We start from the raw sequence: 25,468 nt of genomic DNA, 5'->3' as shown, positions 1-25,468 counted from the left end.
ACTCTATTAAATCACCCAAATTGTCCGTAAAGTACATACCATCCTGGACAGTAATACTATCCAAAGTAAACAGAGCCAACCTCCCAGCCATACAAAAGGACAGAACAAAAGTCAAGTCAGTGTACAAAGTCTTGGTCCTTCAAGTATCTGTGCCTCAAAGATAACCATTAAATGTCAAAAAAAGAGAGAAATGGATGGAGAATTCTGATTTATATCTGCTTGCTTGCAGAGTTTACTGTTAAGTTCTACTGCCTTAATGATGTTGACACTTGTGGTTGTGAGAATTAAATGGTAAAAAGAAATAACAAGTTAAATAAAAGAGTAATCATTTTAATTTTGTTAATCATTCATCACAGTAAATTACATTATATTTATTAAATATATATTTATTATAATTAATGATTATAACTTATGTACTAATCTACATATATAATAAACTAACGGCAAATTGGAAAAGAAATGACAACACATGTAAAAGAACTTGTTTGCTGAATTGGGATCTTAGTCTTCAAGATCATAGCTCTCATGTACATAGTTCTTTTGGAAAGCTATAGAAAAGCATTATCTTTCCTTGTAGAACTGCATTTCAGTCAGGACGCTAAGTCACTGAGGAATTTCTAGTTCAAATCATAGCAGTACATGGAAAAGTAGGAACCTTTTTCCAGAAGTGGAATACCCACATAATGCCTTATAACATTATAGAGCAGAAAAGCTAGGAGAAAATCAAATAGCTGTGATATCACAGAGAAAGTCCATATATTATAACTAATATCATTTTCCTCTTTGTGTTCATGTTCTGAATTGGCCTTCCAAAGATTAAATTATTTACCCCCTCCATAAAATATATAACTACCCGGATTTGCAATCACCCTTTTCTTCATTTAAACACAATCATAAATTCAACAGAAATGTATTTGGGCCCCTCTTGTGTACTAGTCCCCACGTGAGTGAACGAAACACCAAAATCCCTCCCTCATGGAGGTGACCAATGATAAAGTAAACTATGGACAGAAAATATAGTATATCTGATGATACAGGTGCTGTGAAGGAAAACTAAGAAAGGAAAGGGGATAAGGAATGCTAGAGGAGGGGAGAGCTAAAATTTTAAATAGAACAATTAACAAAGGCCCCCCAGGAAAGTGATATTGGGCAAAGATCTGAAGATTGGGATTGTAGGAGTGAGCTCTGCAGAGATATGGAGAAAGAGCATTCAAGACAGAGGGAACAGGGCTTCCCTGGTGAAGCAGTGGTTGAGAATCCGCCTGCCAATGCAGGGGACCCGGGTTCAAGCCCTGGTACGGGAAGATCCCACATGCCGTGGAGCAACTAAGCCTGTGCACCACAACTACTGAGCCTGTGCTCTAGAGCCCGCGAGCCACAACTGCTGAGCCCACATGCCACAACTACTGAAGCCCGTGCGCCTAGAGCCTGTGCTCTGCAACAAGAGAAGCCACTGCAATGAGAAGCCCGTGCACCGCGACGAAGAGTAGCCCCAGCTCGCCGCAGCTAGAGAAAGCCCCTCATGCAGCAACGAAGACCCAACGCAGCCATAAATAAATAAATAAATAAAATAAAATAAAATAATTAAAAAAACAGAGGGAACAGCTAAATACTGAGGCTCTGAGGTAGGAGTGTGCGGAGTGTTTCAAGACAGAGCAAGAAAAAGTCAGTATGACTTGAGGGGAGCAGATGCTTGAAATTAAAATAATGAAAAGGTTGCAGTTGTTGGTAATGGCAAGGTCTCGGGTACAGCCACGAGGATAGAGGGATAAATATGGTGAAAGACAGGTTGCTGGAAAAGAGTCATGTTGGAGACTGAAATAGTGAGCCAGGAGTTTAAGTCTTCCAGAAAGGGGTGAAGTGACTTAGGTGTATGTAGATTAACTGCAAGAGGGATGCAAATAGGCCACATTTCTTTCTTTAAATGAAGTGTTTACTTGTACAAGTTGCTTTTATATGTCTTACTGCAGCTGTACTCAATTACATAGCCAGCTTAATTTAATCACTACATTTGCTAAAGAAGTGAAATATTTAAAGGTGGTATGTTGCCAAATACCTCTAATGCATTTTATTTAATAAATTGATTTTTTATTCAATTACCAAAATAGTATATCTTAGAGAAAACTGGATTTCATCTGTTGAGTGTTTTTTAAGGTCCCTCCTATTAAATTCATTAACATTTATTTATTTTTATTAACATTTATTTTGTTACATATTATTATATATCACTATTATATATATTATATACCACTATTATATATTAACATATTTTATTATATAACAATGTATTACGTATTATTAACAAAATATCATTCAAAATACATGCATCTATGAAATCATTTTATCCTCAGGGCTTTTTATTACTTTCACTGTGACATCAACAAAATTTCTATAATATTTAATAATCATTTCTTAAGAACTTGGCATACAAGTACATTTAGCATTGCCTCTAAACATTTTTTATTTTTCATTTACTGGTTGGATTTATATTATATTATAATTATATATATTTATATTAACAAAATAACTTAATATTAAGCGTTATAGCAGTGCAGCATAGTGGCTAAGCATATCTCCTTTAGAATGCTGGATGGCTTGTATTCGAATACTGGCTCTAACTCACTGGTACACAGAGCTAGTTACTATTTTCTCTGTTCTTCAGTTATCTCATCTCTAAGATGGGGATGAGATTATTCCTCTCCTGGCTTTGTTAAAAACACAGAGTAAACTTTCAAGAGATATTACAATAAGACCATGGCAAATTCTTCTCCTGATACTTATCAATGTGTATGATTTTGGATTTTAATTATCCCAGGGAATTTTTATGCCCAAGATCCTCAGAATATGATTTTCCCCTCTTCTTACTTTTTCATTAACCTTTTACAAACTATTGTAGTTCACTAATTCTTATTTCCTCTCTTCACTAACCAGCTCACAAATTCCACAGGGGTCTATAGTGTAAGGCTTGATTGCTGTATTTGCATTTCCTACAGGCTTTTCTAGGACTGATGTTAACTGTCCAGCACAGTACCTTGCATTTACCACTGGTTTTCATTGAAAATGTAGCGACCTCTGCTTTCTCTTTACTGTACTCTCTTTAAATTTGCTTAGTGTTTTAATTCTCAAGTACATGTGGTTTTTCATTTATAAGTAAGTATAGCTCTTTAACATTTATTTGGATAGTAAGTCTGCCCATTGCACCTTTTTCATGATAGCCATCATGTAGGTTTCTATTTTGGACATTTTTTCTCTTTAGTAGGAGTTCTGTCTTCTGCTTTCAGCAAGGGCAGGAGAAGTCAAAGACTGGCCAGCAGTGGTTGCTGTATCTTACTGTCCCAGTATTGAAACACCAGAGTGAAACTCGGTTTAGTATTCTTAGCCTCCCTTCTTGTAGCAGGTACAAAAGCTGCCATAAGATTTCCCTGTTGTTTCAAACGACTATAAAAAATTCTCTATCAGCATAACTGTACTGTATATAGAATGGCAAATATAAGCCATGTATAAGAAAACTGTAGAAAAGCTACCCAATTTGTCATTCTTGGTATTTGGAAATTGTGCGTATTACTCATGTATTTATTTTCTTTTCACCTGAATTATTTTTATCTTGATTTTTAAAAATTTTCCTTCCCTCTTATGAGTGTAGCAAGATTCTCATTGACCCTCTTGCAGTTTGTATCTTTATGTGATGATACTCCTTTCCCTCATTTTTATAGACTTTGGCCCTGTTTTCTTGGCTGCCATCCAATTGTTCTGTCCTGGTCTTTGGACTTTTGATATTTTTAAATCCCTTTTTCCTTCCTACCATTTCGATCTCACTGTGTGTAAAAAAACTATTCAGCCCTAGTATTGCTATACCGTTTTGTAGAGAAATCTCATCCCCATCATATCAAGTATTTATTATAATATTTTTATGATAGTCCATATACCCAATTATACCTACACTTACAGATTTCCTACATCCTTTTGTGATTTTCATCTTTTTCTCCCCTGTACCCAAATTGTCTCATTAATAGTAAACATCTATTTTCTTATCATGATCTTAAAGAAAACAGAATGATTTGTTGGAAAAGAAAATGTTCACAGTGTAAGTATGTCACACTGTCTAGCTAGTCCTCCTTTTGTGCTATTTGAACCAACCTTTGAAACAAAAGACCCAAGTGAACAACCTACTAAATTACTCACCCTTTGATTCTAATGTGGGTTCCCCACAGTTCTTACACATCCTGTTTCCTTTTTAGATCTCGATGGGTTCAAAATGTGAAACTCCTTCAATATTCAAAATAGCCCTTTTGGGTGTCTCTTCGAAGCCATACCTTTTATTCATCTCAGTTGTATCAGCGGCTGGCACACGGGCCAATGGTGAACATTGAACAAGTAACAGCTGGATTCAGTTTAATTGGGCACGAAGCCTAGAACCTGGCAAAGTTCCTGGCACATAATGAGTGTACGATACCTATTGCTGAGTGCATTACTTGAATGATATTCTGTTGAATATCCCGAACTGGTGCCACCTTGATCTGATCATTTGTTCCCTAAAGCCCTCTGTTCTCTTATTCTTGACCTTAAGATATATATTATTATTGCTCTACCCTTTCTTAACGCCCTTACCTCCTTGAGCCTGACAATGTAGAATTCTCTCTTTTGTTCTTGTATTTTTAAAATTGTTTCTTCTCTAATTGTGTTAAGTTTTTAAAAAGATCTATATTCTACACAAATGAATTTTTATGTTATACTGTATAACTATACCACTGGAATCTATACAAATGAAATGTCACATTGTACAGCATAGCACGCAGCTTTATTTGTTCCCTTAAGAATTTTCTTCATATTTTGTAATATATCCCACGTCTCACTGACATCTTAAAAGGCAATAGCTTTTTCCTCACTCTGATTCATCTCTCTTGCATTATTTTCCTCCTTTTCAAACAGAAATCATGTACAGCTGCCAAACATATTAATTATTTTGATTCTCATTTTGGCTTTTTCCTCCACATTTTTTTTTTACATCTTTATTGGAGTATAATTGCTTTACAATGGTGTGTTAGTTTCTGCTTTATAACAAAGTGAATCAGTTATACATATACATATGTTCCCATATCTCTTCCCTCTTGCGTCTCCCTCCCTCCCACCCTCCTCCACATTTTATGACATCGTTTATTTCTCTTCCAAAAGAATACTTCTGACTTTTTAAAGTAATTTATGCCCATCCTAGAGAATATTTTAAAAATAAAGACAGTATATATAGATTCAAATTCAAATGACCTCTGGACAGTAAGTCACTTACCATCTAGAGATTTTCCACTTTTTTTTCTATGTATATATGTATATATTCTTCTAAACAAAGTTAAAATTATACTATAATATATTCTTTTGTACTATGCTCTTTTAAACTTAGTGTTGTATCATGAATACTTTCATTTCACTAAATATTCTTCAGAACATGATTTTTATCAATGTGAAATATATATTTAGCCAATCCCCTTCTTTGGAACTTGGATACACTTTATTTGTATTTAATTTTTCACTGTTATAAATTATTCCATGAACAACATTTGACAGATAAAATATTGTGTTTGTCTCCGATTTTTTTCTTAAACTCTTGAGAGAAACTACTAAGTTAAAATTTATATAAACATCTTTATGACTCTTGATACATGTTGTCAAATTGTTCCTCTAAAAATATAATTTCTGTCCTTTCCTACACATAATTGTGGTCCTCCGCTTTTGAGGCCTGAGAATAGAGGGGCATCATTGCAGATCTGTGGTCAATAGCCAACATGATGAGTCAATCATTTTCATTTATTTGCTGTTGAAATCCCCTCATTTCACCCTTTCTGTGAATACATTAATTTATTCCTTAATTTGTTCCTGTGCTAATTTATTACTCATTTTACTCTTCAAACAATATTCACTCATCAATCCAATGTTAGAACATCACTGTGTGTCAAAACCTAGGCACCAGGTATGCTGAAGTAATTAAGTCACGGTCCCTGCACTTTGTGGCTACACTTAGTGGCTAATCAGAGGTAGGGACATGACAATACATTCCTATTCATATTTCTTTGGGGAACATACATTTTAAAAATTCTCCTGTATCAATATTAATGATCACTGTCTTCACAAATCTTACATTTCTTATGCATATACATTATATGTTTAAAACGAAAATTTTACACTTATGTGGATTCCTTTCACTGTTTTCCATTATGATAATCCTAAACCTCATCCCTTTAAAGAACAGTAGGTTCCACATTTGCTGTTCTCCTTTGTTATATACTGTGTGCTCTCATTACATATGAACTGTGTGTGCGTGTGTGTGTGTGTGTGTGTGTAGAAACACATGACAATTTAACAGTGGACATTTCTATGAAAGGGGAATAAAATTATAAATTATGTTAATTTTTTTGTTTTTCTATGTTTTCCAAACTTTCTACCATAAGCTACGTCTAATCTATAATCAGGGAAAAAACATTGGCAAATTGAAGTTTGTTTACTCAACTATGGCTTTTATGACGTATGGAGCTTACTAACCTCCTATATGCCTGAATACATATGTTTGGCTGAATTTGTTTTGCTGGTTGATGTCTAATTTTTTTGTTTGTTCAAATCATGTTTTTCCAGTGTCCTCTATGGAAATAAAATCACAGAACTCCCAAAAAGTTTATTTGAAGGACTGTTTTCCTTACAGCTGCTGTAAGTATTTGATTGTTTCTGATCTGTTGAACCCAAATATACATTTTAGCCAGTGTACCATCTTGTATTTCATGGAGGCTTCAGAAAAATTTGACCCAAAATGACATAGCTTAATGAAATGGAAAAGATTAGTCTAGTGGAGCTAACATTGATGATGGTTATTTATTTGAAGACACAACACTTTGAAATTGTTCCCAAACCTTTCTTTCCACATTGTCATAAATGTGGGCATCCTGGCTGTTCTGTCAGTTATAGTTTGTGGAATCCTTGCCCTTTATGAAATTTCTCTGGTTTGATTTACCAATAATTGGAAAGGAGAAAGACCTGGTAATATGTTTATCCACCTTTGTCCAAAGAATCTGCAACAGTGACAATACTAGAATAACATCCCCCAACACAAAGATGGTGTTTAGTAGCCTAGGACAGAGTGGTAACACTCAAACTAATCTTTAGTGAGAGAATTATCTGTCAATTTCCTGGATTTTGTCTTTAAAGACCACTCTGCTTAGAGAATAGCTACAACTTATTTGTCTCGAAAGAAGTATTTATGATACATATTTATAAGAATAAGACTTGACCCCAGGTGTCTTAATTAATGCTCATATGAAAATGAGATTGAAAAAATATGATAATACTAAGATTGTTAGTTTTGGACCATCAAAGTCTATTCAAATCACCAAACACTTATAGGGTATCTCATTTGGGGTACACACTGACCTAGCTACTGTGGATAGAAAGATGAGTATGATATAATTTTTTCTCTCAACTAGCCCACAGTCAGTCTACTTTAAAATTCTTAAGTTTAGAATACTATTTTCTCTTTTGGATGTGTGTATTTGTTGGAGTTGGGGTTTGAACCACTTACTTGGTAAAAATTTATTCCTGGTCTCACAAACAGCCCAAAGGTTGATTTTTTTCCTTACTTGATAAATGTATGTTTATAATTACATCCTATTATCCACATTTTAAACCTTTCATTATTATGCAGAAACATATTTTATATCACGACACAGTTCATACATATACACATATGTGTCATACATATACACATATACATATGTACACATATACACATATGTGTCTGTTCATACAGACACACAAATGAAGCAAATCATTAACAAAACTGTTTAACCTCACTATGTATAGTACTGTCAATTCTGTTCCATTCTCTCTCTCTTCTTAATGCTACATAACTCAATAAATTGATTTTACAACAGACCAATCCGTCATGATAAATACTGACCTTTGTCACCTAGTGACTTTATTTGGGTATCAAATTATTTTTTAACCCTTCATTTGCAGTGAAGTTAGCAAATATTGTTTCTGATCTTGAATAGGATGACTCTATACACATTATAGGTATAGCTAGGTACTATAGCCAAGTGTTGCCTATTTGTTATTTACTTTTGTGTCATTCTTTCACATCTTCTTAGCATTATTCTCCTCCCATTCACTTACATTCTCTTGCTACCACTGTCCTGCCTGGTACCAACACTAAAAATGGCACCTTTTTCTTTCCACACACACTTATTGGTAGTTGTTGTAACAAGTGGGTTGATAAACACTGGGAATCTGTATGTAGATAAACCTTACTAAAAGAGCCAGCTTTCTCCCTCTGCCTTAAGTTCTATCTCTAGACCAAGCCTGCCAGAGCTAATGTGGCACAACAGACTCTTGATGGTTAGTTGAGAATTTGGTTAGGTTAAACATCTTAGATCTGCTTGAACAGATGAGATATTGAAGAGAAGAAGTAGGTAAATAGAAGGAACAAAAGAAAGTAGTGTTCAGTACTGTCCCCCTAATTTCTGGACCACCTGAATGTAAACTAAGTACAAAGTGCTCAGAACGGCACTTTCGTTAGTTGTGTCTTCCAGGCTCCGCATCTTTTCCTTGTCCTTAGCATTGTGCTTTCCAGCTCGTTTCTTAGCTCACTAGTTAGGGAAAATGGCCAGTGGGCCGTGTGTTGTGGCCCCAAGTGGGGAGGTATAGGATTAATCAGTCCACACCTCAAACCATGCCTCTAAGCTCTTAAGAAAGTATTATATAGATCACAGAGAAAACCAAAACTGCAGTTTCTGAAGGAAGATAAAAAAAGAGTACAGCAGGGAGAACCGCCACTAGAAAGTCCTGGCTTTGCATGTGCAGGGAATTGAGGTCTTAAAATGGCAAGTAAAACTGGAATACCCTGAATTACAGAGATTCTGGTGGGCAAATGGGAAAACAGTTTTCAGTGTGTTAGGTAAGAAAGCGTCATACCCAAACCACATAGCACATATTTTTTGAGCTACTAAATATTTGTTAAAGTCCGAAGTATCAAAGCTCTGAACTGAATGGTGACAGAGAAAAAGAAGTATCAAAGAAAATTCTCTGCCCCTGGAGGGCTAAACTGTCTTTGGGCAAACATGAGGGCCTCTATAAAATAGTTGACAAGACTAGGTAGCACTGACTGACTTCCTAGAGGAAGGAATACATTAGTTGGGTGGCAGTTGTATTCTGGAAAAGTCTTGTTCTGGAGAAGGTGGACCTTCTGTGAGACCTTGATAGGCCAGAAGGTTGAGGCAGGTCGAGAGTTGGGCAGACACAGGGACATATAACCTACAAGAATGATGTTTGCCCAAGTGTGATCTGTAAACCACAGTTCCACAGAATATTGATGCAGAATACCACTGGTATATATGAGAAAAAACAAGTTTGTGGGATATTATGTTAAACCAAGTGAAATGGATATGTATAATGCAGAATGAGGGTCTTCGTGTGATAATGCCGCTCTCCAAGAGGGTTATAAAGTAGTCGTTCAACAACAAATATTTATTGAGCACCTAGCACATGCCAGGCATGTGGGAAACAACAGAGAACAAAATAGACTAATATCCCTGTTGTCTGGACCTTATACCCTTGGGAGAGGGTTCATGCAGATGGCAGTCAGCAAGAACATAATAAATAAGCAAATCACACGTAACAGAAAGAAATGTGTATTTAAGAAAATAGAAAAAGTAGATTAAAGTAAAGGAAGTGAGATGCTAAGGATAGGGGAGGGGCAAAGACAGGCTGATGGTATTGGAGGGAGTGGCGGGGGGGAGGCTGAATGGAAAAGGTGACATTGCAGCCGACTCGAAGAAGCAACATAGTTAACCAGGCAGACATCTGGGAGAAGAGCCTTCCAAGAAGAGAAGAGAGTCTGGCAAGGAGACCTGTGTGGCTGGAGCTGAAACAGCCAGGAATAGAAAACTTGGAGGTTGTAAAGTTCAAAAAAGGAACCAAAGATCCCATTGGGCATTATGGGCTATTGTCAAGTCTTAGGTTTTATTTAGAGCAAACTGGGAGTTGCATGGTTTTGAGAGAGGAGTGATGTATTCTGGTCTATGTTTAGAAGTCACTCTGGCTACCGTTTTGAGAATGGACTGAACTTCTTTTTCACAGAGCAGCTCCAGGGACTAATGTTTTATAAGAACTTTATGGTGCCCTTGACAGGAGAAACTGGCTCTCACCCACCTTTGTCTATTGCTGTACTTCTACACATTCCAGAGAATATATTTAATAATTTTTGTTGAATAAATGTATAAGTACCACTAGATTTAGTCAATCCAATCATTAGACATGACCCATGCTTTATCTGCCATGACCCCAAATCTTCAGCCTGTGATACCTCAATGATTACTTAATGTTAAGGGTAAAGAAATGGATTTCTTGATTGGGTTTTCTCAAGAACAACAGAGTCTTGAAGATGGGTTAATGAGATACTACACTTTAATCCTACGACTATTTAATCAAACAGATTATTGAATGCCAACAAGATAAACTGCCTTCGGGTAGATGCTTTTCAGGATCTGCACAACCTGAACCTTCTCTCCTTATACGACAACAAGCTTCAGACCATCGCCAAGGGGACCTTTTCACCTCTCCGTGCCATTCAAACCATGTATGTATATAGGATTTGGATCGAACGTGATGACCATTGTATTCACTCTGAATTGGAGAGTTGAGTTCATTGCAAGTCATGTGTAAAAGTGTTCTGTATGTGTTTCTGAAAGGCATTTGGCCCAGAACCCCTTTATTTGTGACTGCCATCTCAAGTGGCTGGCGGATTATCTTCATACCAACCCAATCGAGACCAGTGGTGCCCGCTGCACCAGCCCCCGGCGTCTGGCAAATAAAAGAATCGGACAGATCAAAAGCAAGAAATTCCGTTGTTCAGGTAAGTTCTTACTTTGTGTAACATTTCCCCAGCGTTACCCAAAACAGTAGTGAGATGTACAGACAGCTGGCCTTGAGCTGAATTACCAAACATTGCAGAATCGTATTTCTTTTTCTTCTGCCCATGAAGGAAAAGAACTGTAGTCACAATTCATGTAGCACTCCTACATGTAACCTTTTTAACACAATATCCAGCAGAAGAAATAAAGAAAAAAAGACGCCTGGATACTTCATACTATAATCCCAGGGTTTGAATTTAACAGGGGCCTTTTATCTAACTCAGTGCCTTTAAAAGGCTGTAAGTCTCAAGTTTGTTGTATTGTTTTTCACTGAGCAAGAGTAAAGTAATTAATCATGTTTCCATTTCTTTAAGAAAGTGAACTGAGATTTGGTTACTTGATTTGCTCAGGCTCAGAAGTAGGGGGAAAAAAAGCTCTGGATTCCTTGCTTCTCACACCGAATGCTGTTTTCTTGTTTTGCATTCTCACATTTTGAATAGGACTGTGAGGGTACATTCTTTTTCCAAAAGACCATCTTTTAACACTTTGGGAATATTACATTTACTTATAAGAAGTGAAATATAGATGCATTTTATTAATATTAAAGGGAAAACTTACTTCGTTGAAATTTACTGTTTGCTTAGGTATAATCTTTTCTGTTTTCTCATAATAAAGTGCATTCTATATGTTTTGGGTAGTATGCTACCTAACTATTCCAGGAGTTATTTCACATTCGGCAGTTGATTTATACTAAGGAGGTAATATCAAAACAAAGCCCTTTATTGTCCATGGTTCCAGATGCATTTCCTACTCACTGTACATGATTATACTTCAGCCACTGCTGTGAATATACATTTTCACTTAATTATCTATAGTAACTTTAGTCCATTCTTAATCTAATATAACTCATATCTCTGCTTGCTGACATTCAGGTGCATCTTCTATTTTTTTTCTCTTTTTTTATTTAGCTAAAGAACAGTATTTCATTCCAGGTAGGTTTTGCTCGGTAGTAGGACTAACTGCAGACACCTTTTCCTCACCTTATAAAATGTAGCTTCTAAAACTTTGATATGCATGCTTTGGAAAATCCAGTGGGTACTCTGTAGCTGTATTTCCTTCTGCATAGATCACTTGTAGCTGTTTCCTGAAAACCTGACCTTTGCATGCAGCTTCTGATGTTAAACATATTACTATTAAACTCCCACCTTTTTCTCTCTCTCTCACTTTGGCACATTATCTGAAATTTCTCACAGTAGCTAAAATGTTTCAATCTATGGCTTTCTACTTAAATAATTTTCTCTCCTTATGTTGTATATCTGCCCTTTCAACCTGTTTTTAAAATATAGCATCTTAAGCTGGTTTTAAAGACAGAGACCTTTCTGTTGTCAAAGAACTAGTTCTACATGAAATCAGTCTCAAACACACAGAACTGTGTTTTCCATCATGAGATTTACTTTTTTATAGAGATTTTTTATACTAAAAAAGTATCCCTTACTTTTTGCTTTACTTTGCTTGCTGTTGCTTCACTTTTTATACCAAAGCAGCAACTTCCTGCTGATTTATGTGCAGTTGGACTTTGCTTGTGATTTAAAATTCTTACATCCCTGGAGTCACAGTATAACTCCACGAAAACAATATTGACATCCATCCTGAAAGCATCAGAAGTTCATGGGCACCAAGTGCCTTGGATAACTTAGGCAGATGAATGGAATGTTTCTTAGAAAAATAATTGAAATGTTTTACCACTGCAGTCTTAACACTATCAAGGCTGATGATTCTAGAACTAGCTCTTTGAAATATGTTTCTTTACTTATTTTTTCCTTGCCTGCCAATTGTGTAAAATGCCTCTTGACTTGTTTGTTTTAAACCATTATATAAAAATACATGTTAGTAGTTCATTGGCTACATTTACAATATCCTGGGTATATTCTAGACTATAATATATCTTAATAGTTATAAATTAAAAAAATATTTATAAGGTGTTAGTATGAAAAAATGTACTTATTTTCTTAAGAAGAACTCTGGGTTTGGTCTCTATTTTAAGGAGATATGCGTTGCCTGCCATTGTTGAATTATAATATGAATAATTGTATGCATTTAACAGATTTTGTTTCATTACACATTTTGACTTGAATGATCAGTAATATATATATTACACTGGCTGCATAAGAAGTAACATGTTGAAAAGAACAGTTGATTGGCCTTCATTGGCAATCTTTAAAATTCAGTGTTTTTACCCAGTTATTAAGTAGAAAGTCATCTGATAGCTATTACCCAGAAAAAGCCATTTTGAAAAACAGAACCCCTATAGGATAAAACATCGATATTACTTAAATCCCCAAATTAGAGAAGTGAATATAATTATCAAATTATTCAATCTGTCACATTTAAATATGCTTTATCAATAATTTAGAAATTAATATTTCAAATTCACCAAATAAGGAACAAAAGTCAGGTTGTTTTCATAAATTCTGATACAGTTTTGTCCTCTTATTAACAGCAGCCAAAATAGGTTTGGAGAAAAAAAAAAAAAAACCCAAAACTTTTATGTCAGATATCATGGCTTAATTGTCAATTTCTGATCATTCAATTTACATGATTTAAACCAACAATTATAGAAGTCAGGACTCAGAAGAATTCTTTGGGCCTCTCCTCCCTTTTTTTTTCCAGATTTTAATTAAAATATGAGCTTGCCTAAAGAGCAACCATAAAATAAGCATTACCATTGCATTGAATGCAGATTATTTTCAATGTAAAATACCTCGTGTATCTGTCACTTAGACTTTGTTCCCTGTATTTCCTTATTTCACTTTTTAAATGAAAGCTTAAACTACAATACAACAGATCCTCAATAAATGCCACAACATTAATTGGCAAATGTAATGAAACTGTTATATTCAGCTTTGCAAACTTCTTCCGAGATCCTGATTCCATTTCGATTAAGTGACATTATTTATAAGTTGGAAAGATCATTATGAAGCATGTAAGCCACAACCTAAGGTTTAATCCAAGTGTTCCGGTGATAGTCCTTGAAGATCTCACGATTAGTTTTTCACTTCATTTTACATGTCTACTTGCCTACCACCATTCTGGATAGCATCTAGAGATTACAGTGAGCACTCAAAGAAAATTTATCTTGTGGAGACTTCATTTTTTTAGAGGAATTGACAAGAACTTAATTTGTGCTGTGCATCTTGTATGCCATTGCTTTTCCTGTACTGCTGTGCTTCAAAAAATGATTATGAAAGTTTACAAAGCATGACGATTCTTGTCACACCAGGCCATTCCCCGATAATTGCCACAGTAAGGGAGGAAGGAAGAGACCTGAGTGAGTTTTATATACGTGTATGTGAATCTTAACTGGGTTTACTGTCTTTCTTTCCTTCTCGGTGATCTTTACTTTTGCAGGAATTCACCATTTTGGCTGTAAGTAAAAGTGTCTGATCTGAAACATGATATCCTCCCTTTTCAATCCTGATGTATCTTCTTTTAGTCTCACTCTTTTGCACCCTTTTTTTTTTTTCCAAGAAGAAACCACAGATCTTTTGAGGCTCTCTGTTGTCCTTGTAGCGCACCTTCAACTTCTTCCTGGATGTTTTTTCCCGAAAGCTGTTGTTTCCATTCTGCAGTTCTGAGGAACGTTGGAGGCACCTTTCAGTATAGCCCCTTCTTTGTGTTTCCAGGGAATCTTCGGTAGTAATACTCTTACTATGGTCATAAACATTCTGCGGGGAGAATGCATGTCATGTAAACAGTATTACGTTTCCAGAACGTCTGTAGCTTTTCTCCTGCTTCCCTTCATCTTTCCTCTTGGTCTTACCTTTGGCCTAGTGGATGGTGTAGTGGTTATGTAGCGAGATTTTCTGTTGTGCTTGATCTAACCATGTGGTTGCCAGGTATGAGTAAAACATGGTTCCGTCAAGCACCATGGAACGTCACGCAGCTTTCTACAGCATGACAAGCTGCTGAGGCTTAAATCAGGATTTACTTGTTTCTTTTTATAAAATCAAAATGAACAAAAGAGGGCTTTTTAAGCATTTCTGAAGATTATGTGAGAGGGAGAGAATAATAAAAGACCATAGAAAATTTAAAAACCTGAGTCCATCTATTTGCCTTGAAAGCCCTAATTGAAAATGATATCTAGGCATATGTTTATTACTGGATACATTTTAAATTCTTGACTCAGAGAAAAAATAAACATTTTCACGACTAGTAGCCATTGTGTGATTAGCTGTCAAATAGTCTAGAATGGCTCATAACTGGATCAGCAGAAAGTACAGCTGTGAAAAGCTCAACTCTGTTAATGTTTTCCTGTCCTGTGAATCTGGTTACTCTTTTTTCCAGCAAATTCCAAGCCCTTGTTTTAATCCTCTCCTGACATCCATTGACCAAAATTCCCTAAGTTGTCTCCCTGCTGCATAATCTATAGTTATCTTACTTTTTTCTTCCTACAAATAAACAAATATTCTAACCTTCAGACTCAGTATCTTCTTTTCTGGCTTGAATCCTCACTAGGTACAGAAGATTATCGATCAAAATTAAGTGGGGACTGCTTTGCCGATCTGGCTTGCCCTGAAAAGTGCCGCTGTGAAGGGACCACAGTAGATTGCTCCAATCAAAAACTCGCCAAAATCCCAGACCACATTCCCCAGTACACTGCAGAGCTGTAAGTTCATCTCCCAACAAAATCCTATTTGGGAGGGCAGGAATGAAAGCATCAAAGCATTGGGATTTTTGTCTTGCCCTTTCATTCTCAATAGTTACATTAATTTTATTTGACACACATTGGCATAACTCTTCTTTGTATAAGTATATGTATTAGAGGTTTTCTTACTTCATCTTTCTGGCCCAAGATACAACTACAGAAGTTAACTCACCTCTCAAAAATTCAGTTAGCACTTAGTAGTGCTAATAATAATACATTCATTTGATATTTATTTCTTGGATATTACTTATGTCCAAACCCATTTCTAAGCACTTAATAGATTTTTAATGTAGTCTTTTCAGCAACCAAATAAAATAGTTTGGAGTCACCATTTTGAATCTGTGTTAATTATGAATTCAATCAGAGTCATTTTTTTATCAGCTGTGCTACTTCACTGACTCACAAGTGGAAGGATTCAATGTTTACCAAGTATGAAGCACAAAGGATGGTTTTTTTCTGAACAATGGATATCATAGCAGGAAAAGCTAAAAAGACAGAGTGTAATCAGATCTATATTTATAACACTAACATAGGGCCTAACACATACGAGGGTCTAAAATATGTTTGAATCATTTATAGATTCTGTGCCCATGTATGTTGGCCTTCACTGACTTTATTTATAAAAGTATGACATTTAATGTTAGTGTTTCTAAAAATCCAAGAGAAACCTAGTGAAACCTCATCATTTTTAGAACATCTTAGCAATGTTTATGTCTAGCACCATCTGGTATTTTTCATTAACTGCTTTGCAAAGTTGGTTGTCTTTTTGTGCATGTATAATTCTCTTGTCTTCAACTAGATTATAGCCCCTTGATGACAGAGATTGTGTTTTATAGTTTATCTCCCACAGTGCCTATACTCATGCCTGTTACTTAATGAATTTTAAGCAATTTGAATAATTAAAAATAATATAATGCTTTCAAAAAGATGGCAGAAACTCACTACCTAGTGGTTTTAATGATGCTTTTTAAAATTTCTGTTAGTTCATGAAGCTATTTCATAGGTCCAGGACTTTAGAAATGCATGGAGACCATTCAGTAAAAGCCATGAACTCTCTATTTACTATCATGTAGGGAGTTACATTTATTTCCAATAATACCACAAACAATAATTCAAATTTTATCTTCCAGCATGATAACACTTTAAATAAGTTTACTTGTCACTCAAGAATTTAGAAATTCATATCTAATTCATCTTTCAGCAAAAGTTGTGGGTGTTTTAAGAAATTAAGATTTTTTTTTAATTATACCTTTAAAAATCAGTACTGGGAAGAAAATATTTGTAAAACATATATCTAAATATCGACTAAATATATAAATATCTAAATATATCTAAATATCTAAATATCTGCTCAGGGACTCATATCCAGAATACATGAGGAGCTCTTACAACCCAACAATTAAAATGTACCTTACCCAGTTAAAAAGTGGTCAAATTATTTGTATGGACATTTCTCCAAAGAGATATACAAATGAGCAATAAGCACATGAAAAAATACCCAGTATCGGGCTTCCCTGGCGGCACAGTGGTTGCGAGTCCGCCTGCCGACGCAGGGAACGTGGGTTCGTGCCCCGGTCTGGGAAGATCCCACATGCCGCGGAGCGGCTGGGCGCGTGAGCCATGGCCGCTGAGTCTGCGCGTCCGGAGCCTGTGCTCCGCAACGGGAGAGGCCACAACAGTGAGAGGCCCGCGTACCACAAAAAAAAAAAAAAAAAATACTCAGTATCATTAGGCATGAAGATAAATCAAAACCGTAATGAGGAAAAACAAAAAAACATGATGAGAAAGCACTTCACATCCAGTGGAATGGCTTTTTAAAAAGACAGTAACAGGTGAGAGAAATTGGGCCCCTCATACATTGCTGGTGGGAAGGTAAAATGATGCAGCACTTTTGAGAAACTTTTGAGTTGGGCTCTTCCTCAAGGAGTTAAACGTAGATTTACCACGTGACACAGCAATTTCACATCAATGTACATAACCAAGAGAATTGAAAACATACAGCCATACAAAATCTTGTATGCCGGTGTCCTAGCGGCATTATTTATAATGATTAAGAAGTGAAAGCAACTCAAATATCTATCAGCTGATGAATGGATAAACACATGTGGTATGTCCACACAATGGAATGTAATTTGGCCATAAAACAGAATGAAGTACTAACCTATGCTAAACATGGAAGAACCTTGTAAATATTATGCCACGTGAAAAAAACAGACACAAAAGGCCACATTTTGTGTGATCCCATTTATAAGAAATATTCAGAATAGGAAAATCCACAGAGATAGCAGGTAAATTAGTGGTTGCCAGGGATTGAGGCAGTGGGGGGCAGCAGACTGAGAATGACTGCTAATGGGTTTCTTTTTTGGATGATGAGTATGTTCTGGAATTAGGAAGCAAAGACGGTTGCACAAGCTGGTGAATATTTTAAAAACCACCGAATTGTACACTTTAAAAGGGTACATTGTGTGGTGTGTAAACTGTATATCAGTAAAGCTGGTTGATACATATTTATGGAGAAGTGACTAGAAATAAAATATCCTAAAGTGCTTTTGGAGGCAGGGGTAATAGTGGAAAAAAAAGTTTGAGAAACTTTGTTCTACAGATTACTGAATGAGAGTTGGTTTTGAATTTCGATGATTGGTTTTCTTCACTACGTGCTTCTTAATGTTTTATTTTGGTCATTAAAATATGGGATAAATTGGAAAAGATCTGTACTTCCCACAAATTTTCTGTGATATGTGTCCTATATTTTGCTTTAGGATATTCATTAAATAATGTTATAATTCTGTACGAGAAATAAAATTTAATCTCTTCCTGACTGTTGGGAATGAAACTTTTCTGTTTCTGTTTTCCCTAGACGCCTCAATAATAATGAATTTACAGTGTTGGAAGCTACAGGCATCTTCAAGAAACTTCCTCAATTACGTAAAATGTAAGCCGTATATTAACCATCTTTTTAAATATCTGTAGTGCTGTGTTTTCTTATACCTTTGCAGTTTTATTTAGATTTCGTAGGAAATTGGAAAATACAAAAGATTCAGAGACATGTCTATACAGTGACTACCTGTGACATGAATTTAGGGTAAACTCTGAGAGGAACCTAAGTAATTGGCTCTTTCCTATGTATTCCAGTGATGGCAACCGTGTTTTCTGTAGCAGAACCCTAGCATCTTACCTTAACTCAGACAGCTAGTTTGTTATGTGGCCACAGCAGGAATCCAGCAAACTAAGTGCATTAGAGATGGGTTCAGTAATGTTTTGTAACTTCCTTTACTGTTCCCCAAACCATGCTGTTATTTCTCTTTCAGCACATTCATGTCAACTGTTTGACTTTTTGCTTCATTAAACTTACATTAGAAGAAAGTCAAAATTAATGATTGGTAAACTGACTTGATAGCTCATTTGTGTTACTACATGTCCGCAACTCATATTTTAAAATAAGTTTATAAGCTCAGCAGTTTCAGCAACACTCTGACAGTAACCCTCCCCCACCCAAGGTGGATGGAAAGAGGGACAGGACAGAGGCCAAGAATGAGGGTCCATGGAGCACCCTCCACACAACAGGAAACATCAGGAGAAGGAAAGAAGCATAGTTCTGTGATATTTGTGCTTTCATATATGTAACTGGTCCACAGTCACATAGGCTATAAGTGGCAGAGCAGACTGAAAGCATTTCCTGTGCACTTGACCCACATATTACACTGCCTCCCAAAGAGTTTCTAAGTTCTTAACCGTCCTCCTTTTTCACTGACGTTAACTGCTTTTTCTTTGTAGCTCTAAGATGCTTTTCAATTCAATACATATTTATTCAGCAGCTGCTATGTGCAGTGTTCTGAAAGGAATAAAATGGTACCTAAAAATGATCCTTGTTCTGTGGGCATCCCTGGTCTTAGAGTGAGCCTTGAGAAAGAGAGAGAACCTATAGGAAGATGTTACCTCAACTGGATGTTCTTGCCCTCTGGGCAAGCCTTAGTATTTTGTATGATACAAAATACTGGCAGTTAAGTTGGTTGTTTTGACATATTATTACATGAGAAGTTTAACTGGGAACAATCTCAGATTCAGATACATTTCTGATGCTATCTAAATGCAAACATAGTCTTTCCTTCTTTTCTCTATCCAGTTGTCTTCTTTGAGTCATTAATTCATTCAACAGTTTTAATCGGGCACTTCTTTGAAAAGTTTCTTAGTAAGTGTTGCGGCAAACATAAAAGTTTACACAACTCAGTACCTGACCTCAAAAGTTTTATATCCCTGGGGGCCCTGGCAGATCATTGATCAGGCTGGTACTTTTCAGCATAGATATTTCTCCTTTGTATTATTATCACTTTGGCTTGATGGAATCAGGAAGTGGTGACTTTTCAGAGCCTTGGGAATGCCAGGCAGTGAAGAGCTTAGAGTTTTTGTGGAAGACGTTCATTCAGTAGAAGAAAACGATCAGACTTGTTGTCTCAGTGCCCTCATTGTTAGAAAGAAATTGTTTCAAATATTTGTTTCAACCATTTTTATTTAGAAATTTTAGCAACAATAAGATCACAGACATTGAAGAGGGAGCATTTGAAGGCGCAGCTGGTGTAAACGAAATACTTCTCACGAGTAATCGTTTGGAAAATGTTCAGCATAAGATGTTCAAGGGATTGGAAAGCCTCAAAACTTTGTAAGTATTCTTATTTGCATTGTGATTCTTCTACCACAGGATTGTAATTCCCAGGTCATTATATTCCTGGGAGGGGGAATAGCTCCTGCTTTTCCTCATCGCCCCCCCCCCGATGTCTGCTCTGTCTCTGTCTCTCTGTATCTGTCTCTGTATCTGTCTCTCTCTCTGTCTGTATCTCTCTCTCTCTCTCTTTCTCTCTATCACACACACACACACACACATGCACATTTTGTAGAGGCAAATGTCCCTGGGGCTTCCCTGGTGGCACAGTGGTTAAGAATCCGCCTACCAATGCAGGGGACATGGGTTTGAGCCCCGGTCCGGGAAGATCCCACAGGCCGTGCACGGAGCAACTAAGCCCGTGCGCCACAACTACTGAGCCTGCGTGCCACAACTACGGAAGCCCACACGCCTAGAGCACAAGCTCTGCAACAAGAGAAGCCACCGCAATGAGAAGACTGCACACTGCAACCAAGAGTAGGCCCAGCTTACTGCAGCCAGAGAAAGCCCACGCAGCTACAAAGACCAAACGCAGCCAAAAATAAATAAATAAAATAAATTAATCTATTAAAAAAAAAAACAGTCCTTGACTCTGATACCTCTGACTTCAGTATGCCGCTTGCAAATGATCAAAAGAACCTCTCCTGGCTGTTGAATCTTCAACAAGAAAGATTATCTTTGCTCCAGTGCTTGTACAGATCTGGCTCCTCTGTTCTTCCTTAGAACAATCATTCTCTTTCCTTTTCCTCAAATACCTCCACCTAATACTCTCTCTTGGCCCAAGGTCGCTAGCTTCAGAACCCACTCCAACACCTGCAGCAGAATAAGCCTAGCTGGAGACTGCCTTCATCTGCCCCTGCAAGGTCTTAGTGAAAAAGAGAGAAACTGGCTGGTGGTATATCTTTTACTGTCTATTTCAAAGAAAACATGCTAAGTGTATGCCTACTTACTCAGTGGTAGGGAGGTTGGGAAAAAGAAATCCTATGTGTTTCCAGAAGGTTGTTGGCCAAGGAAGATGGGGCTTGAATTGACGAGTAAGGACAACACTTTGAGTTACTTGAATTTTCTTCAGTGTGTATGCATATTTTTCATAATCTCTAAAGCATAAAATTATGTTTGACAAAAGTGGTGGCCTAAACATTGGAAGAGACACCAACGAAACTCTGAAGCCTTTGGAAGACACGAAGGAAATTATTTGTAACCAAGACACGCCCTTGGGAATTGCAAGCTCTACTGTCTCCCCCAAACCCTCACCCTGCCCCATGCAGCCACCAAGAGCCCTCATGCCCAGGGTAACTGAGAGCCAAGGAAGTTCATTGCCTGCCCTTTATCAGATGTAGAGGGAGAAGGCATTTCCCCAGCCAGCAGCATCCCCAATTCATATCCTACTCAAAAAAGCCCCTGCCCATGAAAGGAGAGCTTCCTGGGGTAGCCTGGAGCCGAACCATCCAACACAGCCAACCTGCCACCTGCTGACCACTCCCATGGGCTAACTAGGAGTCCCTTCGAAATGCAAAATGTAATGCAAATATCCCTTTGGTCTTTTTATGGAGGAGATCCTAGGAGTGTAGAACGCGGACAGAGAAGATATACTTATATACTATAAGTAGGGGTTATATCTACTCCTGCCCCTATTCCCCTCCCCCAAGCTGCCTCAGGTAACTCAGAAAAACATAAATCCTGCAGCAGGCAAAAGTCTCCCTTCTTAAATAGTAGCCAAGTGACTGTTGTAACTAGAACCTTCTCCTTAAGGGGGCTGTGTGAGTCGGGATAGGGAGGGGAGGATGAGGGGTGAGCCTGTAACTACCTACATTAGATAGCCTTGGGCTGCTGTAACAAGCTAAGTGACTTAAGCAACAGGAATTTGTTTTGTCATTGTTCTGGAGGCTGGAAGTCCAAGATCAAGGTGCTGAGAGGGTTGGTTTCTGGTGAGGACTCTTTTCTTGGCTTGTAGATGGCTACCTTCTCTCTGTGTCCTTGCGTGGCCTTTCCTCTCTGTGTGGGAAAAGAGAGCTCTGGTGCCCCTTCCTCTAAGGACACCAGTCCTATCAGATTAGGTCCCCACGCTTAGGGCCTCATTTCACTTTAACTACCTCCCTAAAGGCCCTGTCTCCAAATACAGTCATACTGGGGGTTAGGGCTTAAGGCAATGAATTTTAGGGGAACAGAGTTCTATCCATAGCACCACTCCAAAGAGTTTATCAAAGTATTCTTTTCTGGCTAGGTCCAGTCACAGGACTCTCTGTGAGACAAGTTCTCTAAATTCATTCAGCCTTCTCCTTTGTTATATTTCTAGCAATGTTTTTGTGCCTCTTGTGTTTTGGCACCTGAGACAGACACCCACTGACTCTCTACTTAATCCCACTGTACCTCAAGCAGCAAAACAGATCATTTAGACCAAACTAGGAGTATTAACAGTTCTTCTGTGGGTTTATTGGGACATAGCTATTGCTTTAAGTGGTCTCTTTCAGCTTGGAGCTATAAAGATTTTGACAAGACCCTCCTCACAGCCTGTAGACTTCTCAACCCTTTAGGACTAGTAAACCTCTTAGTTCGTACATGTACATATTTCAGTGGGTCTTTGAACCCCCGACGTTGCAGGCAAAATGTGGTACATATGTGTGCTTGTGGATTTTTCCAGTGACGGAAAGCAAAGCTTTTTTCGACTTCTCCCAGGAGTCCGTGACTCCAACAAGATTAAGACCAAATGTTCTTTACTATTTATGACAAAGGATAGTACTGATAGGACTACTTTTCTGTTGTGCATTTGTTTCCTAACATAAAACGATGCCTTGATAAGGAGGGCATTATCCTTTCTCGTTGTCTGCGACTTAGCAGAATGCAACAGCTGATATTTCTTATTTATTATAGGACAATCTAGAATTTTAAAGGAATGTTTTGTTGTTCTTTTTGCAGTCTTCTATCAGGGTGATCAACCCATGTCTAGAAGCATTAAGGAAAATATTAACTTTTCAGAAATTCTGAATAAAGTTTATGGCGACTGTTCATCTTTACATGGGAGTTTAAGAAGCTTTTCATTCCTTTTCTAAGCCCCACAAATAAACATTTTGGGAAAAGAATCGAGAAACAGCTAAAATTTTAGCAGTGATGAAGAAATGACAAAAGTGTTAATCCTGTTAATGGCAATGACTAAAGAAAAAATGGTCAGAATTTTTTTCAAGAGGAATTTTATTGTGAACAACTGGGGTCTCTTAAGTATTGCCTCCTTTTAAGTCTAAACTCAAAACAAATAATTTGTTCAGGCTTTGTGGAAGCTCAGTCAGGTTTGCCTCCTCCAGCCCGTGTTGACATTGACTTGGCTGTGAGTCCCTGAGATGCCCTCAATTCTTCATTTTCTGTGGCTATTGATTCTTTTTTGCCTCCTTTCTCTTCAGCAGCAAATGTAATGCTTCTTAGAATATATAAATCATGGGGCTTCAAGGGCTTAGAGGGCTGTAGGTGAATTAGGACATTATGTAATAGTGCAAACATAATTGTATCATTAAAGGAAAACATTCTGCCCTCACTAGATGGGGTCGTAAGCTGGTGCTGAGGCTCATGAGTTTTTGTAACTGAATGTTATCACTGACAACTCTAAGCATTTTATTCTAGCACAAGGTTCTTAATACAGTCGGCTCTCCATATCCACGTGTTCTGCATCTGCAGATTCAAGCATTCACGGTTAATGCAGAACCCGTGCATATGGAGGGCCACAGATTTTGGTATCCGCGGGAGGTCCTGAAATGAATCTCCCAGGGATACCAACGGATGACTTGTACATATCTACAGCAATTCCTAGTGACAGGAGAACATTCAGAAAGCAGGAATGAATGCTACGCATTTGCAAAGAGGGGCTGTTTCGGTCTTAAGATAGGCAAAATCGATTGCCTGATATTTCATCTCCATAATGATGTTGTATTTTTTTCCCTCAGGATGTTGAGAAGTAATCGTATAAGCTGCGTAGGGAACGACAGTTTCACAGGACTCAGTTCTGTGCGTTTGCTTTCTTTATATGATAATCAAATTACTACAATCGCACCAGGGGCTTTTGATACTCTCCATTCTTTATCTACTCTGTAAGTATGAAAAATAGTCTTCATTTATGTATTAATTGAGCCAGTGTATTATATTTATTACTTTTATTGATAAGATTTTAATGTATTACTAAGCATTTTATAAAAATGAGATCAAAGACTTAGACTTTTCTTAAAAAGGACAAATTTGTTCATGTTAAACTTATTTTAATTTTTCTAAAAACATTGCCTACTATCCTATATTAAAATTTAACAAAAATCATGGTATTTTTCAGTCGTTTGTTTTTATAACAATGTGATGTGGCTTAATTTATAAATGATAATCTTATAATTTGATTGAGAATTATTTTATTCTTTTACAAATAAAAGAAATGTAGATTTGTTTTTCCCAGTGCTCTCACATTGGAGTCTTCACAATATAAGTATTATAAAAACAGAGTTGATAGGGTTATTGCCAACAAACTGTACTCAAAAGGATCATTCACAATGACAGGAGATATATTAGGATGACCAGACCAACAATAAAAGCTCACCAGAGGGCATTTACTGTGATATTAAGAAGGTATTAAAGAAATAGACTGAGCCTATCCAAGAGCACATTTTATGTAGACGGTTGGAGAATAAAGAATATTTGTAGGTCTACAGATAGAACTCAGAAAGTGTCCGAAAACAAACAAACTTTCCAAGTGTTTCAGGCCCCTTGTATGTCAGTATTTAAAAAGCAGTGTTTGAAATGATAAACCTTATAACCGATATGGCTTCCTGGTAATGGTGGCATCTAAAAATACTAATTTAACTGAAAAGGTAGTTAGAAGGAAAAGAATCATGTTCAACGTAGCTCAAGTCCCTGAAGAAATAATTTGAGGGAAGCATCCATCCATCAGTAAGGTACTTAATCCTCTTTCCACATAAAATGTGACATTTTCCATCAAGTGACTAATTTGTGCATATTAAAGATGGCATGTTTATAAATAATGGGATTGTCAATAGGTTTGTGCTGAAGTGGTGAGATGCCAAAAGTATTGAGATTTGTAGAAGTAAGTTCATTTTTATAACTGGCATTTAATCAACTCAGCTGTCAGTTCAGATGGGAAACCTATTCTCTGGAGCAAATAAGAGATGGAAATCTTGAAATGACAAATTAATGAAATAGCTGTTGTCAGGTTAAACTCAATAATATAAGGTA

At 36.9% G+C, this 25,468-nt stretch overlaps 1 protein-coding gene across 6 annotated transcripts in view; it reads left to right on the top strand.

The window, feature by feature from the left end:
- Positions 1–25,468, top strand: part of SLIT2 (slit guidance ligand 2) — a 382,557-nt gene that overhangs the window by 281,377 nt on the left and 75,712 nt on the right. For 4 of the 6 annotated variants that reach the window (XM_027103256.1, XM_027103257.1, XM_027103261.1 and 1 more), the window contains 8 exons: positions 6,622–6,693; positions 10,469–10,612; positions 10,725–10,888; positions 11,855–11,878; positions 15,402–15,552; positions 18,449–18,523; positions 20,105–20,248; positions 24,181–24,324. In XM_027103256.1, coding sequence (XP_026959057.1) covers positions 6,622–6,693; positions 10,469–10,612; positions 10,725–10,888; positions 11,855–11,878; positions 15,402–15,552; positions 18,449–18,523; positions 20,105–20,248; positions 24,181–24,324 — 918 coding nt within the window. The remainder of the gene's footprint in view (positions 1–6,621; positions 6,694–10,468; positions 10,613–10,724; positions 10,889–11,854; positions 11,879–15,401; positions 15,553–18,448; positions 18,524–20,104; positions 20,249–24,180; positions 24,325–25,468) is intronic. The other 2 variants (XM_027103259.1, XM_027103258.1) reach the window with 1 other exon arrangement.

The sequence above is a fragment of the Aethalodelphis obliquidens genome, unplaced genomic scaffold (assembly GCF_003676395.1).
Source record: "Aethalodelphis obliquidens isolate GAN/ISIS:26980383/991018 unplaced genomic scaffold, ASM367639v1 scaffold6, whole genome shotgun sequence".
Lineage (NCBI taxonomy): Eukaryota > Metazoa > Chordata > Mammalia > Artiodactyla > Delphinidae > Aethalodelphis > Aethalodelphis obliquidens.
Note: the sequence above shows the minus strand (reverse complement) of the source record. Positions and strands in the feature narration are given on the sequence as shown.